General features: G+C 44.0%; 1 protein-coding gene across 1 annotated transcript; it reads left to right on the forward strand.

The window, feature by feature from the left end:
• The first annotated feature begins 100 nt into the window (after window positions 1-100).
• On the forward strand, window positions 101-16,580 carry LAMP3 (lysosomal associated membrane protein 3). Its single transcript, XM_033068609.2, has 6 exons — window positions 101-942; window positions 4,933-5,636; window positions 6,211-6,333; window positions 9,094-9,151; window positions 9,687-9,854; window positions 13,101-16,580. The coding sequence occupies exons 1-6, from the start codon at window positions 642-644 to the stop codon at window positions 13,238-13,240; spliced, it is 1,494 nt and encodes a 497-aa protein (XP_032924500.1). The 5' UTR covers window positions 101-641; the 3' UTR covers window positions 13,241-16,580.
• The last annotated feature ends 2,424 nt before the right edge of the window (window positions 16,581-19,004 follow it).

Below are 19,004 nucleotides of genomic sequence, written 5' to 3' on the forward strand. Positions count from 1 at the left end.
TCAGGTAAAAATGAGACTAGAAACACAGCAGGATAAACTGGAACAGATTATTTCAGCAGTATCCAGATTTCTGGGGGCAAACTTCCTCTCACCTGACTTTTCAAGTCCTTGGTGTCACCATGTTCCTGCAGTGAGTATTGCTATGAGGAAAAGAAGAACTGGGAGGATGCCAGATGCCAGCGTGGGGGTTGCTTTGTTCCCTGCCCCAGGGAGCCCCTGGGGAATGCCCAGGGCAGGGAATTCCCAGGGCAGGGAATGCCCAGGGCAGGGGATGCCCATGGTAGGGGATTCCCAGGGCAGGAGTGAGTGATGCTCCCTGCCCCTGCAGCTCCAGCCGGGCCCGGGGGGCTGTGCAGGACCCTTGGTGTGACAGGTGCTGGGATGTGACCCCAGCCCATCCTCCCTGGACACAGCAGGGCTGGGAGCAGCACAGGACGGTCCCAGCTGGGCTCTGCTCAGCCCTGTCCTGCTGTTGGCAGCAGCTCTGTCAGAGGGTCACGCCTCTCCCTTCTGTGCCTTAACACAAAAGATGGAGTTTGGCCTTAAATAAAGTATTTACTAAAGACCACGGGGAGGCACTGATTTACAGGCTGCAACCCTTTGCTGGGGCACTTGGCACAAGTTCTCAGAAAGGGAGGGAGATGCACGATGCAGAGCCCCAGGTCTCCTCCCAGTCAGCCCAGCAGTCATTTCTCTTTTCACTTTCTGTCTTAACCATCATTTATTTCCTTCTGCGTGAGTTTACAGACGAGAGGCCTCGGTCTCCCCCTCTCTCTCTCCACCTCCTTCCCAGCCATGTGACTGAGCCCTGGGTGCATCAAGTGGAAGTTTTCAGCCCGGAGGAAGCTGGGCTGGCTCGGCAGCCGCTCCGGGAGCGCACCCGCAGCGCGCTGGCCATGGGGAGGAGCGCACGGCAGCTCATCGCGCTGACCCTCGCCTGCGGTGAGTAACAGCAGCGTTTCTACCTCAAAAACGGGACATTGCACCAACTTGGTTTCCTTGCAGTCAGGACAGCACCCAACAGACTCAAAACTTTGAATAGTTTTGTTGCTAACGCTAAGGGTGCTTTCAGTGAAGTCCCACTGCTGAGAAATAACCACAGCTGCTGTGATATTTTTCTCTTTTCCACTTTGATATTTTCCTCTGTCTTCTCCCTTGAACTCTGTGGTGGTATAAACTCTGTGTGAAGGAGTCAGTTCAAAGCCATGTTAGAAACAGACATTTTTTTGGCTTTGCTTTTCTTAATTAAAAATAATTTCCAGACCTGCAGAACTAACTGAAAATCCTGAGTGAGACAAGCAGGAAAGAAAAAAACTAAGGAAGCATTGATCAAGTCATTAATTTATCTGCACTGCAAGATGCAGAGCCGGATCAGGAAAGCAGGAGTGAGGCAGGGGCTTGGAGAAGACAGGCTGGGGCTTCTCTCAATGACAAACCCCACAAGAGTCACCATTTGATCCTTAATGCTGCTCTGTGAAAATCTCCAGAGCCACACACATGAGGGAAATCTCCCAGTGCTTTAAGTCACTGCTCAACACCTGCAGCAGCTCCAAATTTGCCTGGTGAAGAGGGACAAAATGTGATTTAATCTGGAATGGCCAAGGGTTTGAGCTCGCTGTTGGGTGTGCTTTGCCATGGGCACATGGGGATCACACAAAGAGCAGCCCCTGTTCCCCTCCCAACCCACAAACAGGGAAAGTGCCCAGGGACTGGACACGAGCTATTCCTGCTGTATATCGCTGCTTCCCATGCCTGCTTCACAGCCAGAGTCTGCTGAAGTAGCCTCAAAACATACAAATGAATGGGAAAACAAGATCAGACTGAGAAGCAACACTAGTAATTCAGTGGTGAGCAATCACTTTTGACCAGAAAGAACTTGTTTCCTCTGTTCTTAACCCATTTTTTGATATTTTCTTTAATGATGTTTTATTAATGTCACAAAGTCAAGTCTTTCTATGCAGACAGGAAATGAAACATAATTAGTGCAGGACAAACCCGCTGGGCAGCTGAACAGATGAGTGTGGTTAGATGAAAAGGGGAAAAAAATCCTCAGTAAGAGTTTCTGTCACACACCCCAGTAAGGCTGAGAAATGCACAGGCATTGGCACTGAGCACTTGGCTTCCCACTGTAACCCCTGGGAGCCGAGCAGTGAAGTCCCTTGTGACCAAAACTTGTCACCAAAGCATGAAAAAGGGATCTCCAGGCCCAGACTGGGAACAGTGAGTTTCTGAGAACTGTGCTGTCCATTTCTGAGAGTTTTGTTCTGGAGCATTGCAAGGAGGCTGCCAGGGCTCTCAGCACCTGTTACACACAGTTCTGGTGCTAAAGTGAGACAAGGGGACTGCAGCTGTTTGCTCTAGGAAGATACACCCCAGGACACTTGCATGCCTCAAGCAAAATACTGCTTGTCTGAAGTTTTGAATTGGCTTAATGGCAGGAAACCAAAAGGAAACTGCTGAGAGGTGCAGAGCTGCCACTCCTCATGTTTCTGTGAAAAAGGCTGTGCTGGGGGAGTCGTGCTCAAGGCTGCTTTCTGAGTGAGAGGAGAGGAATGTGGCTGTGCTAAGGAGCCATGGAAATCTTCCCAGCCTCAGCTGGAGGGTAGGTCAGGGACCCCATCTGCCCCTTCACACAGCAGAGCCACCAAACTGCCTCCAGCAGCCACCCAAACAGAGCCAGTGCCAATGGGTGAAGCTGCAGTGATCCCTGCCCATCCCTGGGGGCTGATGTGGCCAAATGTCACAGTCCAAGACAGTGGATTTAGCAGTGTGACCATGCACTGGCAGAAGCCCCAAAATGCTTGGAGGAACTGTCTGGTAGTCACCCAGTGAGCAAGAGCCACGGGCCATTCCAAAGACATTTTTGGCTTTACACCTCAGGTGATCCTGTCCAGCTGAGTAATGAAAAATAATTGGGTTGAAATGACCTTTTGAGGAGTTTTATTTAAAAGCCATGGGTGGCATTCCTATGTCACTTCAATAATATTTCTTTCAACATCTGTGTTACCTGGTCAGTAATCAATACCAATCTGTGAACTAAAAACTAAGATCTACAGACAATTTAGGACTTGTATAAATTTAAATATGTGTTGTTTCACAGCCTTAGAGGGGAAGAAAGAGTGAAAATTGCAACTTCTTCTTTCTTGTTTTTATCATGCTGATACACTCGGATGCAGCTACCCGTAACTGGTGTATGGCAACTGCTCTGGCTTACCCCTGGCCCCACAGGAGGAGATTAGTCATCTGATTAACAGCTCTGCACCAACTGGGGTAAAGCATAGAGGAAAGGCAGAAAATGAACTAAAGTATCATATGGATTATGCATTTTTAGGTTCATTTTGAGAAAAATCACAATATTTGTTGAGGTTTTTCAACTGTCTCAAGCTGCACTTTGATGGTAACACCTAAAGGGGCAGTCAGGTATGTTCTGTAGAGCTCAGAGTGAAACCCAGGCAATTTTAGGAGTGTGGAGTATTTCTATCTATATTTCTGCTCTTCTCCAGCATAGCCATTTTTAAGGGAAAATTGTGGTAAGGGTTAACATCTGTGCATCTGCTCTTGTTTCTTTCATTTTTCATTTTTATCTTAAATTTGATTCAAAACACGGTAAGTTTTATTATTCTTACTTAGTTTATATGTATCCAAAAATTGTTAGATTTTATTAATTCAGCTATTATTGAAGATCTCTGTTCATGATGAGTGACAATAAATAAATGAATAAGTGGAAGAACTTGTGAGATTTCAGCCATTTTCACTTGAAATGTGCCTTTGCCATTAAGCTATCCTAAAATCTTCATCTCAGTAGCCTGCGTGCCATCAACTTTGACACTAATTCACGAGAAATTTCTTTGAAAGAACCAGGGTACAATGAACTCAGACATGTTGAGACATTCTCTGTGGAGCTGGGAATATGAGCTATCTTGGACTTTTGGGTCCCTTCTGTCTCCATACTGAATTTATCTCTGTCCTCCCACTAATTTAGGCAGTAAACTATTTAGCTACACCTATAACTTCATGAGCATAAAAGAATTCACATACATCAGTGATTTATTTCTTTAACTCGTCCTTGTCTTTCTAGAGTCTTGTTGCAGAAGAGTCGTGACATTCAAATATTCTACCATGTACTTTCCCACTTTTTCTTCACTTCTGTATTTACATTTAGGAGATAGATATTTTTTTTCCACTTCTGCAAGGGACATGTTTCTGCAGATGTTATTAGGTGGAATCATAATTTTGGTGCTGTAACTATTTTCTGATGTTGTTCAAAATGCTCCTGGATGCTGCACCCTGGTTTTTTTTTCTCATTTCTGAAAGTCCACCACGAAGAGGGATGGTCTTTCTTTGGGTTCTTCCAGGAGGAAGAACTCCAGGGTTCAAGCTGACATGGCTACAACAAAACCATAAATAAATACCTGAATTCCCTGTTCCCAGACTGGTTTCCCAGATGTTGTGAATCACTGTAAGACCATTGCACTGCCTCATTTCCTTCACACACACAGACACATCCCCTTTCTCTACACTTTGCTGGTAAGAAACCAACAACCCCTTTGGCTGCTACACCCACTTCATCTTCCTTAGATCTTGACAATTTGTTTCCAGCAAATCCTGCTGAACTACAGGAATTCCCTGCAGGGGATTCTTGTGCTGCCTGGGGATTGTGCAAGGTCTGGTTTCTCAGTGTGTGGAGAGCTGGGAGCCAGTGTGCTCCACTTGAAATGGGAATACTCAGAGGCAGGAAACTCAGGGGAGTGGTGCCTAGCTGTGGACAGTCCTGCAGGGTGTCTGCTCCACTCTGCTTTCATGACTGGAGCCAAGTGAAGAGAGAAATTGTGTCACCCATTTGATAACAAAACCAGTGCAGGTATGTTGCGGTTATCAACATAAAAGTGAAATGTAAAGCTTTCTAGACTACTGACTTTAGTTTCTTTGCAGCATTTTCCTCCTGCTTTGCTGAAGTCACCCTGGGGGTCGAACTGTCTTCAGAAACCACATCCTTCCACCAAATGGCTACTTCTGCTCAGTCATTTTCCCTTTATCATTCTGCACCCCATCAAAGCACCACAGTTCATTTTAACAGCACTGGCCCTCTTCAAACAACAGCCGTGAGCCACAGAACTGAGCAGACAACGGAGCAGCTCCAGGCAGCATCAGCTGCAGGCCAGGCAGGAGCAGGCGGTGAATCCACAACCCCCACAGACAGCCCTGGCACGGCCGTGCCCTCGGGTACAGCTGCAGTGAGGAACACAACCACCCCCTCTGCATCCTCCACCAGGCATGGCAGCAGCCCAGGGGTGCCCACAGGAGCTACAATGGCCACCAACAGCTCCCTGCAGCCCGGGACAGCGAGCACCCAGGGCACAGCCGCCTCTGCTGCCCACAGCACGCACAGGGCCGGGCCCAGCACGCGCTCACGGAGACAAACTGCAGCCACTGGCGCTGCACCAGCCACGGCCAACAGCACGGCCACCCACGCAGGGACACGCACGGCCCCCACGTCCCCTGCCAGCACAGCGAGACCCCCTCCCACCCCACAGCCCCCCGACATCCCCACGGGCACCTACACCCTCTCTGAGGGGAACAGCACCTGCGTCAAAGTCGTCATGGGGCTGCAGCTGATGGCTCGAAATACAGAACAGGTGAGAGCTCAGGGAGCCGAGCTTTGTAGTGACTTTGTTTGTCAGATGGAGTTTATTCTTCCTCTTTCCAAGCCATTTTCAGAATTAGCTTCTATGACCAAAATAAGTGGTTTGCTGCCAGTCTAAGGGCCCTCATGTGCCACAGCGGCCCAGCTGCTGTGCTTTGGCCTGTGTGACCATGATGCCAAGGGGACATAGAGGTGCTTTCTTACTTCAGTGATGTCTGTGTGGGAGCAATGCTGGGGCAGGAGATCAGCCTGCAGGGTTATTTGTGCTTCCCAGAATGGGAGATTAGTTAAAATCTGAACTGACTTCAGGTAAGAGCTTGACATTGTGAGTTGCAATGAAAGCGAGAAATTTCCTGTGAGTTGTCCTGATGCTGACGTGTGGACACTTTAGGATCATGGGGACTGCAGGTCCTGAAGAGCTGGTCATCTCTCTTAGGAGTGATCCACTGAGAATGATTCAGCAAAAGATGTCTACAACCTGAAATGGCAATTGAGTCTCTCAGGTTTGGTAACCTCCATTAATGGAGCTACATCCTCAGGCTCTACAATGTCTCTTCTCTCCACAGGAGCCAATGGAATATGTGACTGTCAACCCCAACAAAACAAAGATATCTGGAAGCTGTGGGACGGTGCAGTCTGAGCTGAACTTAACTTTTAGTGGAGGATTTGTAAACATCGCCTTTGTAAAGGTAATTGTTGCATTTAGAGGGAAGGAGTGTTTAAGATTGGAAAGCAAGACTTAGACTGCCTTTGATCCAGCTTGAGCTGTGGGAAAAGGCATTTTTTCTCTCTCTGTGCTTGTTTCCCATCTGTATATAAGACATGGTTACCCCTGTTCTTCCCAAAGGGCTAGAACCACAGAACCATGGTTTAATTAATTCAGGTTGGAAAATACCTCTGGAGACTGCCTGGTGCAAAGTTGTGCTCACAGTACAACTGACCTCAGTGTTAAATCAGGTCTGTTTGAACTTTCAATTTGGAATTGAAGAGTAAGCACAGGACTCTTCCAACCTCTGACAGAAAGTGCCAGAGAGCAGTGTTAAAGCTGCCCATCAAGCAACACAAAGTCTAAGAATAGCCAAGCAAAATCTGAATCTCTTTTTCACATAGGTAAAAGTCTCATGGGAGGAAAGGTCAGGTCTGCTGTTTGCATTGGAGTGGTGCAGAGGGAAAAGGTTTGGGACTGGATTCCCTGTGCAGGAACAAGGTGTGCTGGAGCTCTGACTCACACTGTCAAGTTGTTCTCAGCCATTTGCTTCCCCCAAAAGCCAGCTGGAGTTGTCAAATTCAAAGGACAGCCTGTGCAGTTTCAAGTGCCCAGGAGTCATGACACATCCACAGCTGAAGGAGTCTAATTTCATCTAATTTCTGAGTGGAAAATTCCAATAATTGAACTGCAACAAGAAAATTGTTGATAAGTGGCCTTAAAATACACCACACCAGGAAGACCTATAAACACACACAGAAACTTGGGCAAGAGGAGAGATCCTACTTACACAGTGGGAAACTGAGCTTTGTTTTTGGCACTGTATCTGTTAATTCCACGTTCCTCACTGGGGCCACATCACATGCAGGCGTGGCTTTGAAACAAGCTACCAAGAGTGCTGCAGCTTTTATGAGCAGGAGAAAATCCCAGAGTGCAGCCATCCCCTTGCTAACTCAGGCATTTGCACATTTTGGGAGGCAGCACAATCTACCTAAAAGCTGAAAGGGCTGAGTCATGGTGCCAGCAGAGGTAAAACAGAACCAACACTGTATAAAGCCATTAATGGGCAGGGAGGAATGGGTAGGAACACAGCATGGGTTGGATCCCATCAAACCCTGGCAGGTGTAAAGAACATCAAGACCAAGTCCTGGAGCTCCACAGCAGCTGAGAGCTGCATCTGGCCATCACTGCTGATCTGTGTCCTTCAATTAATCAAGCTAAAGTGTCAGTCTTGCAGCCTGGTTCCAAGCTCAAATTAGAGACAATTAAGAAAAGTACAAATGGTTAATCAATCATTTCCATAGAAAGTCCAAGAGGGAACAGCAAATTATAGCCCACATGTATCATTAATTTTTGAACAGAGCAAATATTTCGATTAACAGTCATCTTTTATTTTAGCTTATGGCAAAAAGTTTTCTAAGAGTTACAGAGGAAAAGTAAGGTAAAAAATGAAGGAGCTCTTTCAAAACAAAGGATCAGTTCAGACTCTGAGTGTTTGCTTTAAATGTGTGCTTCCTGCAACAAGAGGAGCATTTTTGGTGTTACAAGAATCCTTAGAGAAAGGCTGGGGATTCAAGTACCCACAAGAGCCCCAGTTTGCAGAAGTGCTAAGGAGAGTGATGTGAACCTTTAGGAGGTGCTTGACCTGTCTTGCCCTGAAAAAGGTGTTTTTTGGCACAGCATTAGACAATGCACCCTGCACTTAAAGATAAGCCTCAAGAGCATAACAGGGCCCAGTTTGGACTGCTTTGAAATTCAAGTTAATAAGAAAACAGTTTGCTGCTGGCTTTTTGTGTTTGGTCCCCACAGCCTCTCTCGGTGCTTTGATGCAGGAGTGCTCCAGCAGTGGCACTTGTGGCTGTCCCTGGTGGGAGAGGAGCTGACTCGCCCCGGGGCTGGGGTGGCAGAGGAGAGGGGCTGGTTCAGTGCTCACCACTCCTGTGGCCTCGGCAAAGGCTTGAAAAAAGGAAGTTGTGTAACCAACCCACAAGATGTGACGTAGGAGCAGGTGTTTTCCCAAAGCAAAGTTTTTAACTGTGGCCAAACAGAAAAGAGCATTGCCACCCAAAAATGGCCGTGTTTCAACTAATTATGTCTCTCAGTTGGAATAATGCTGAGAACCTCTTCTCTGGTGTATTTCTTACTTCAATTTTCCCTCTCCCTTTCCTTCTTACCAGTTTTTAACTGGGAGCACAGGAGACATTCCTACCTACTGCCATTTATCCACCAGCTGCACTCACCTGTGTGGGTAGCCGGGCTGCTGCATGAGGCATCACATTTTACTCCAACATTGCTAGCAGGGGGAAGTTCCCTGGGCTGGCTCTCACCCTGTGACACTCCAGGGGATGGCAGTGTCCAGGTTGCACCAGGGTTTCAGGGCACACGTGGCCAGGACACCTGGCTGGAAGTTTTGCTCTGTGCTGTTGTACCAGGTGCTTTCCATGTCAGCAGTCTTCTTACTTTTGGTTATTACAAGTATCTCACGAGTGCCCAGCTTGAGTAGTTTGTGTAAAATGACACCTGCATGGTCCTGTTTCACTGAGCTGAACTGAACTGGTGATGCAGCTGAGATTTGGAAAAGAAAAATACCTCCAAGAGAGTTAATTCTTGGGTCTTAAATGTGATGCTTTACAAAGTGTTTCTTTGGGAAATTCTTTAAGACCATTTTGCTGAGGTAAGCTGCGTTTCTTTCTCCTGCAAATATGAGTATGCATTATGAATAAAGACACATTTTCTTTTGCAGCAAGCTCCAAGTTACTCTGTCAGTAAAATTGAGAGCAGAATACCGTTATCTTCTGAAGGTCAGTGATTTTACCCTGTCTTAATTTCATATCAAACTGTTCTGGGTATGGGATAAGCTTTCAGATCTTTAAAATACTGGATTTTGCAAATATGTGTTTTATCAAGCTTTCAATCTGTCATTCACCTAAATCTAATTGTATAAAAATGGAAGAGAAGGGACCTGGCTGCAGTTATGTCACTATTATAACATTTGCTTTTAGATCTCAAAAACTTTCCCTGTCCCACTCTATCAGAATAGAGATTACTTCAAACCTTGCCTGCTCCTGTGAGAATTCTAACCCCCTCTTGCAGACTCAATTTGTTAAAATGTGATTTGAAGAAGCACCTGAAATTTTAGCCACTTTTTCAGGCCTAAGCTCAGCTGAGTTGCCCGTTGATAGTTAAAGCACTTATTTAAACATGTAAGAAGAATAAGTGATAGTTTATGGAGAAAATGTCCATGCTTTAGTCACCTCTGGGACCATTTTACCTCAGAAAGATGTTGGTTCCAATGGAGTCAGGGTGGAATCTCATCTGTCTCTCTCTGGCCTCCAGGTATGTTTTACTATGGAGCCTTAAATGAGAAGCTGTTCACAACAAAGCTGGGGAATTCCTTTAAGTGTGCCAGCAGGCAAACCTTCACCTTGGAGAGGAACTTCCAGATCCTCTTTGTTCATATGCAGCTGCAGGCATTTGACATCGTGGGTAACCAGTTTGGAAAAGGTGAGTAGAAGAATACTTTTCCACCCTTCCCAGATCTACATGTCAGCACTTCTGGTACCCTGATGGATGTAATCTGCTAAACTGTACCCCTACACATCCCACTGCTGTTTTCTCAACCTTTCCTGAGTTATTTCCAATACCTATGGAGGATGGAAAAATATCTTTCCCCCCTGCATTCAGTATCTTCTGTTTCACCTTCTCATTAAAAATGTTCAACTCTGCAGCCACAATCTTCTTCTCCATCCCTTTTCTCCTGGAACAAGCAGAGGTGTGCTCACCACCAGTGCACTGCCCAAACCCCAATGTGCAAAGTTCATTTTCAGGTCACTGTTCTCAATACAGCCAGATTTTAGATATTTTTAAAGGCTCCTGATACTTACATTGTCCCACAGCTGTAGCAGCAAAACTGCCAGCTAATAAGGGATATTTGTGAATATAAGATGATATTTTTAGAGCAGCTGTGTCTAGACATGATGAAATGTGCTCCTGAGGAGGAGCACAACTGGCCCACTCCCAGCTTCAGAATGAAACATGATGCTCATCTCTTCAGTTTGTCTTTTCTTGCAAAAGTGCCACAAAGAGGAATCAGGTATCTCAGGTAAAAGACAAAGACCAGAGATGGGACTCAGTGGGACCCTGTGGTCTCTTTCAAGTTGTCCATCTTCTCATTTCTGTGGCTTCCTCTCAGGGCATTTCCATACAAGAACTCAGGTGCACAGAGGAGCTGACCAGCTCTCCAGCCCTTCAGATGCAGCCATAAAACATTCTTCTGCCACTTGTCTTTCTGTGTGCTTACAAAATACTGCCCCTGTATTCTTCTTTTTACTTTAGATCTGTCTTTTGACTCAGTCTGTCTTTGACCAACTCTTCTTCTGTTAGGTCACCATTTTGGCTACCTTTTCCATTCTAAAAGGAATATAACGGGAAACAACATTTGGGGCTTTTTAAAGATATGGTCCTTCTCTACACTGAGAATTCCATCTCTGCTCTCACTCTCATGAAGTATTTTCATGGGATAACACTGAGCTGGAAGAACTCATGGGATCCCATCTGGTCCCCACATTCCCATTCAAATGTGTACAATGAATGATCTTATTTATGGGATTAGGTATGGCCTCACCTCTAGGAGAGACTCAGCTGAGAAAGGTGCTCTCTGTTTCTGCCTCCCTCTTTCCCTCAAGTCAGACTAATCTCTGCTAGTCAATACCATATACAAATTTAAATTAGTTTTGCTCCTACTCAGAGAGCTGAGAAAGCAGCTCCCACCTCTGAAATAATTCCCCTGTGGCTATAAAACAGTCATGAAACTGTTGTGTATTGGCTGCGTGCAGATTCTGAAAGAGAAAATCCCCAGTGAAGGAATGACTAAACACATCCTCCCCTCGGGTGTCTCAAGACTGATAGTTTCACTTCTGTTTCTCCTGATTTGCTTATCCATAAATGGGGAAGAAAAAGAAAACATTAATGGTCACTGGTTTCAAGTTCCTTACAATTTTGTACAGATTACAGCAGTATTACATCAATAGCTTGATCTGTTTGAGTCTGGAAATCTGTAAAAGGGCCTTCTGTACTTCAGTGTGTCAGAAACAATTCCTAGAGTTCATAGAGTTCATTCTTTCATTCCCAATGTTTCATCAGAGCAAAATGGCCAATTCAAACATCTCTGGCTTTCACAGCAATTAGATGCAAATACTTTTCAGCTCATTTAACAGCAGGTTACATTAATCAGACAGAGCTGTTAAAAGGCAGCCTCTAATAGAATGCTCACACCACTGGCTTTGTGGCATTGCATCTGGATTAGAGCAGAAGAGGATCAGACTTTGGGAAGAGCCATGTGGAGGCTCTGGAGCTGTGACATGATGTCATGGACTCCACACATTCCCTGGGCTCATTGCCCACTGACAGTGTAAAATTCCCCATGGGGGAAAAGCCCAAGCCAAGCTCCAGCCTGTGCCAGCACAGTCATGGAATAACAGGCAAGGATTTTATCTGAGCGCTGTTGAAACCTGCCTGGAACAGTCACGGGGGTGAGAGGGACATGGGGTGTCAGATCTCCCTCGTATCCTGGCTATAAACTGGATCTGCTGCTGAGCTGGGATGTACTGGGGGTGTTAGCTGGCCACACTGCCCTGCTCAGAGAACTCTTTGCTGTGCAGGTGCCACTCACAGCAGCATGACAGAGGTCTGTCTTTGGTCCGAGGAAGGACCATTCCCATAGATCTGATGGAAGATTTAGGTCTGATCCAATTCTGGCATAACACATTAGTGGTCATTCCCAGACACTGCCTTCACTTCCAGGATGACACTTGTGTTTTGGATTTGAGGCTGATCCTGCCATTGTTACTGGGTAAATTTTCCATTTCTATCAGTGGCCCATGTGGTGCAGTCTCTCCATAGGAAAGCTGCCAATTTACCTCAGTCTAGAAGCTCACTTTAAAGCAATAAGTTTCTGTTTGATCAGAGGATGATTTGAATTTGGGTAGGAACTGGCTGAGGAAGCCAGGATTTGTCCTCTCTGTATCTAAGAGGTATGTTTGGAGTGATATCTTTGGATGGTACTTCAAAGATACGATTTGTGTCTGATATCCTCATATGTACAAAACAATTGCAGAGGTACTGCTAAAGCAACTCCCTGGATTATGTCCAAGGCTTCTGCCTTCCTAATCTCTGAATGTTCTGAGTTAGCCACCATTATCCACAAATAATCTGAATTAAACAGAGAACAATTAGAATTTGATTTTTCTTAGAAAACACTTACTTAACGAGGACCCCTACTGCACTAATGATGTGCTGGACTATGGTTTCTGTCTCTGCCCTGATCCTCTTCACTGGGAAGAAGCAATCAGATGTCACACAGGAGGAGTTTTTGACCATGCAGGATGTCTTGCTCTTTATTTTCAGACTGGCACTTTGTATTGTGATGCTCCCCATCTGCTTTTGGGGAGAAAGCCCCTGCTGTGTGTGTGCTGAGTGGTGAAACAATTCCTGCAGATGTGAGGGAGAAGAGCCACTCTCTAGGGAAGCACAGAGCTACTGTAGAAGGGGCAAGGATGGTTTTCTTGAGATGAGGCTTAGCACAGATGAAAAATGTAGTAAGTATAGTTCAGGAAAAAGAAAAAAACCACAGAACAAAGCAAGGTCTTGAGCACCTCTGGCTTGCATTTGCCAACTTTTCTGGAATACACATGTACAGTATAGGAGTATGGCATTCTGCTATAACATGCTCTGATCTCCTTTTCTTTTCAGAAGAAGAATGCTTTCTTGACAGAAACAGCAAAATAGCTCCCATTGCAGTGTGCCTGAGTATCCTGGGATTGTTTGTCATTGTGTTTGCCACCTTCCTGATCTCCAGGAGGAAGCCACATAGAGGATATCAACGCATCTGAGGTGCCCTTGTGCTTCCAAATGTGTGCAGCAAGCAGAGAAGTCACAGGAGTTTCTGCTTCTGCCTGACAATTTCTCTGCCCTGAAGCCATATTTTTAAGTGAGATGACACCATGTGTTTACAGCTAATTAATGTTTCTGGAAGGAGTTTCTTTAAGGTGGAAAGGAGAGAACTCACACCTACTTTAGGCTATTCTTAGGATCTAATTTAGATGTAGTCCAAAATGAGGAGCCTTAATTCTCTCTGTTATCAACAAAGGAGGTCATTCAGATCACCTAAACCAGATTCCTAAAAATAGTTTAAAGCAAGCAGTATCACTATTCCCGAGAAAATCCATCAGGTTTGTTAATGATGGTTTAAACTTATCAAAAGATGTAAATTGGACCTTCTGGTGAATAAACCAGAGGGCCAAAGCTACAGACAACCCTGCTGAGTGAGAGCTCACTGAAAGCTTTTTTCGGAACACGGTGTGTGCCAAAATCTCAGGGGAGGTGTCCGTGTGACCAGTGTGAGTCCACTCAAGCAAGTGCTCACCAGTCCTAAAACACAGTTACATTTTCTAAGTGTCTGGGGTTCTCCCACTAAGCCCTTTGCAAAGACACAGTGGTAACTGGAGCTTAATATGTTCCTGGTCTTGTAAGAGCTCAGGAATCCCTCACATGCTGTTCAGACGTTGTCCTGTCACAGTGACCACACTGAGCTCAGGAAATGTCCTCTGTGGGGCAACAGGGTGGTCTCTTAATCCAGGAAGATGCCACACTCACTGGAAATGCCTGGGATTAAGTGACCACCACTGGAGCACCTACACAAGGTCCATGAGAAATGGAAATCCACTGATGCTGTATGGTCAAGGCTTCTGTGGGAAATAAAATCTTGCACAGGCCTTGAACAAACTCTGCCCAAGAGTGTTCCCCGGTGTGCTCACAGCTGAGCAGCTGGATTTTCATATGGAAATCATTTGGAGTTGCCTTAAAGCACACTGATACACCCTGTAGTCTATTTCCTGCTAAACCAATGATGAAGGCATGAGAATAGTAATTGCTTTTGAGATTTAAGTCCAGCTCATCTTCTTTGTTGTAACAAGGAAAAGCTCCTTGTCACAAAAGACTTACATGTGCAGAAATGAGCACATACACTCACATACACATTTGCACATGCCACACAATCTGCTCACTGAAGCAAATGACATCAAGATGATAAGAAACTATGCACAAACACGTTTGAAAAAGAGAAAATAATGTTCAATAAGAGCACATTTCCTCCAAGGAGTTAGGCTGATGGCTTAAATTTTACTAGTAAGAGTTTGGTCTGGAAAAGGACTGTGGAATGGCACTTATTAAACAAAAGGAAGACTGAAGTCATATGCAAAAATGCCTTGACAGTTTAATCTGTATCTAAACAAAATGGAAATGCTGGGAGCTAATTTAATTTCTATGAATAATGACCCAAATCCTGCACAGTTATTAATGGTGATGGAACCTCATTGGATTTTCACTGAATAAAATTGATGGTTATGCCTTGTTAGATATTCCCTTAGGTATTTTTAAAATAGTTTTGATATTTTACTAGTATTTCACCATTGCAAGTTTACTTATTTAAATGAAGAAATTCTTATTTAAATTCTTCCATTCTATGAATTATTTGGACATGTTGGTATGTGTGAAGCAGGAAACATGGCCATACTGCTCTATAATCAGTATAATATGTAGCTGTGGAAGTAATTAACATTCTGTAGAAGTGTTCCCTTTGAGTCTGAATGAACCAATACAAAAGAAGGATAAAGACAATTTTGAAGCACTTTTACACATGGAGAAACATCAGAACCAGCTGTGAGCACAGGAACAGCTGAATGCATTTATAAGGTAAAATAGCACAAGAAATAGGATACCAAACTCTCAAGCCTTGAATACAGACACTGTGATTTGGACTGTATTCAGCTGAATACTCAAATTGGAATGTAAGTATTTCAATTATTCTTTTGCAAAGGGCTCCAGCACTGTTCATAATGCTTAGTGAGCTTCATTGAGCTCCTTTTCCCTTCCTCCTTCACCCCTTAGCAGACAAGCAGCCACTGGACTCAGACCTTTGGCCTAATAAGATCCCTCTAATTCTCAGGGTTATTTAATACTATGAATCTGTTGTTTAGAAAGCTGACTTTTATACTCAATTAAAGCATTCACCTTTTCAAAAAAAATGAGATGCCTGGGAGGAAAGGTAAAAGGATGAAGAGCTTCCATTTGAAAATGAGCCTGTGCCTGCAGTAGGGATGTCACTGTCCCACTCTGCTACATGTGGACATTTTAACAAAAGTGCCTAAAGAAGCTCAGCATGCAGTCTAAGCTGTTCTGCCCATGGATCAATGGACATCTTTCCCTTGTCAAAGCTGAGTCCATTTCACATGTTCTTTGGATTGTTGGATTGTGTGATCTATGGATATAGCATTTGCTTGTTCTGTTCTGAAAAAATGCTTTATGTTAATATTCAGTCTTTTCAAAAATTCTGATATCAACGTGAGGACAGGAAAGAGTTACTAATGACTGCTACTGCTGTGGTTAATATTGTGACACCTGGCATTTTTACTAGAGATGATGAATAACGTTTTACCCCATAGTTATTTTTTCTTTCTACAGTGAATCAAGTTGTTGGTATTGATCAATGTTTGGATTCAGATTTACCTGATTTGTTCTTATGCTTTTTCTTGCTATTTTTTGTTTGCTATTTTTATGAAGCTGCATTCTGCCATTTCTACATGAATGATACTCTGGGCTTGCTCTAACTGGCACAAGTGAAGTGCATGTGGTGCAAACCAATGAAGCAATTGGATGGTCTCAGGAAATGCTGCCAACATGCAGCAAAATTAATCCAATGGAGTTAGTGCTTTACAGCAGTAGAATATCCATTGGAGAAATCCTTACTGCATCAGGAGATCCTAGCCTTGAAGTGCAACCTTTCTCCCAGCTGTGGCTCCCTGGTGCTCTGCTGCAGCTCCCATGCCAGACCATCCCCTGTGTCTGCACACCCAAGACAGAATGTGGGCATCCAGAAGCATGATGATGTCACATTTAGACAAATCACTGAGGAGTTTAAAAAGCAAGGTTTAATTTCTTTCAGTCCTTTTTTTTCTCTGATGGACAAGCACAAATTAAGAAGCAGGTGTTAATTCAGTTGAAAGAGGAAGGGAGATTAGATTGGCATCTTGAGTATCTGAACATGGCTTGGCTGATCACTTCTAGCTTGCTATAATGTACGGCTGCTAAAAATAACTTGCTATGAGAAGTAAGATATGCTCTTTATTTTTCTATTATTGGTATTTCCATAATAAAGGCTGTATTTAATCATTAGAGTGTGCATTGCTGTGTAATGATTTTACTTCTGAAATGGCTGAGAGAGTCTCGCATGTTGTGCTCTTCATGAAGCAAAGGTTGTTAGATGGAAAGCAGAAGATGTGGTAAAGATGGGGAAGAAGAAACAATCTCTCTGCTGCCAGCAGCTGATTGAGGAACTTGGCTGTTGGAAAAGTGCTAGTGAGGGCAGCAGTGAGGCTGTGACTCTTCTTAGGAATGAAATACCAGAATTATGCTTCACTTAATTTCTGGTGTCAGTGCACATCCCTACATGATGGATAATTTAATGTCATAAGGTGAAAACTGCAAGCCTCTTGATTTGTCCTTCAGAAGAAAAGCAGGGCTGCCTGGAGAGCAGGGGCACTTTGCTCTGCCCTTTGGCGCTTGTTTGGTCTGGTACAATGTTAAATTTGGGGCCAGGTTTGCACCTATTTAGGGGGCAAGCTTCCTTACTTGTTCATGTTTTAGAAGCTGGGCAGGTAAATACTCACTTGTGTGTGTGAAGTAGGCCTTCAAAGGCTGCTGATGTTTCAAAATTCTTTCTTGAAAATGTTTAGTGACAGATGGAGAAATAGTCAACTATTTTACTTAAAGGCAAAAAACCCCCATCTATGAGTCACACCCTGGACTGTCCCAGAGGCACAAAGGTTTGGAATTCATTGAAGAAACCTTTGCATTAGAATATTTAGAAGAAAAAAGGAGGTATATTTTAAAGCATCAATTTGAGCAAAATAAGTGTGAGAAGAGAGAGATTTCTATGGAGTTTCTATGGAGTCACAACCCTTTGTGACTGCAGTGACAAGATTTGGACACTACACTTTTTTCCTCCCATCCAGGGCTGTGGCCATTGCATGCCAACAAGGCAGGGAAATGTGGCTCTGAAGTTTATCTGCCACAGGAAAATAACACTGCTGGGCTTTCATCAGCATCTGGGCTTTCCCAGCTAGCCACAAAATGTCACAAAACATACATTTCTCTTTTTCTGTGAGTCTTATTGCCAATGTAATTGGTAGATCCCAAGTACTTTATTAAATTATAAACGGATTCAGTTTCTTACTTAGCTCTTTCTTCACAATTTTAGATAGGAGCATTTCCAACATACAGAAACAAAATAAATGGCTCTTGGGAAAAAAGGTGTTCAATCTGAGTCAGGATATCTGTGTTTATTGGAGACACAGATCTTGGTTTTGAACATTAGTTTTACTGAGGCTTTCCTTTATCACAAAAATGTTTGAAGACTATGAATCATGAGTCCAGACAATGCTTAACATCATTTTACCACGGAATGACTTTTTTGTCATCAGGTCAAGGAAAACAAATTAATATTTCAAATTATATTTTTCACAGCCTGCTCATGGAAAAAATTGTTATGAGCAAACTACTCAAATTATTAATCAAAGCAGCTTTCAAAATATGCCCAGCTTCCTCAATAAAATTTTTAAAAACATGTTGCCAACCCAACCTATCCACTGCATCAGCAGCAGGTTCACCTGGGTGCTTCTGGACAAGGATGTGCACATCAAATATATTACTGGTGTCACTGAGGAAATTATAATTTCTGCATTTCAGCTTTATTACACTGCACTTTCAAACATCTGCATGTACAGTCTGGTGATCCCACTTGACTTTGCAAGCCCTAAAAGCCGTGCTGGCAGAATGCCTCACCCAGAGCAGATATGCAATATAAATGAGTTTGCCACCTCCATTAGTTCTATTGCTAAAAGCATCAACTCCTCTGCCATCTCTGATTTATTACTGTAAAATATCTGTGGCTCTCCCCAGTGTCCAGCAGTTAAACTACATAAAATGCTGCCATCTTGTGTTAGAGACAAATTAAACACAATATTTAAAAAATCTAGATTACAAAAGGAAAAAGTTGGATATACACCATCAGCATCTTATGTTGGAGAAGATTGGAATGAATGGATTATGGAAAAGCAGAAGCTTCACTTAGTAATTTAGTTTTTAAAACCTCATCTTTAGAGCAAGTGCTGATCCCTCCTGCAGTCAAGTCCAAGGGATGATTTCCCCAAGCTGATCTGGTGTCTGTTTAACCTACTTGAACCATCCAGTCACTGGTGTGAGGGGTCACCAGGGCAAAGTAAAAACAGTGGAGCAAGCAGAGCTTGCCACACACAGAAGATGCTCTTCAAGTAAAGACACTGTCACTGCTTCAGAGTATGGAAAACGCTTAAGACACTAAACACTGCCACTATTGATAGCTTGTATATTCCTGCGTTAAAAAGCACAGCTGCTTTGCTATTTGTAAACAACAACTGGAAATACCCATTTTGACTGTGCTGGGGCTGGAGGTTTAGCAAGACTCCACACTGGGGTGGGCTGGGCCTTAAACTCAAAGATATTGGGAAGAAATTCTTGCCTGTGAGGGCGGGCAGGCCCTGGCACAGGTGCCCAGAGCAG

The sequence above is a fragment of the Catharus ustulatus genome, chromosome 10 (assembly GCF_009819885.2).
Source record: "Catharus ustulatus isolate bCatUst1 chromosome 10, bCatUst1.pri.v2, whole genome shotgun sequence".
Classification (NCBI taxonomy): Eukaryota; Metazoa; Chordata; class Aves; order Passeriformes; family Turdidae; genus Catharus; species Catharus ustulatus.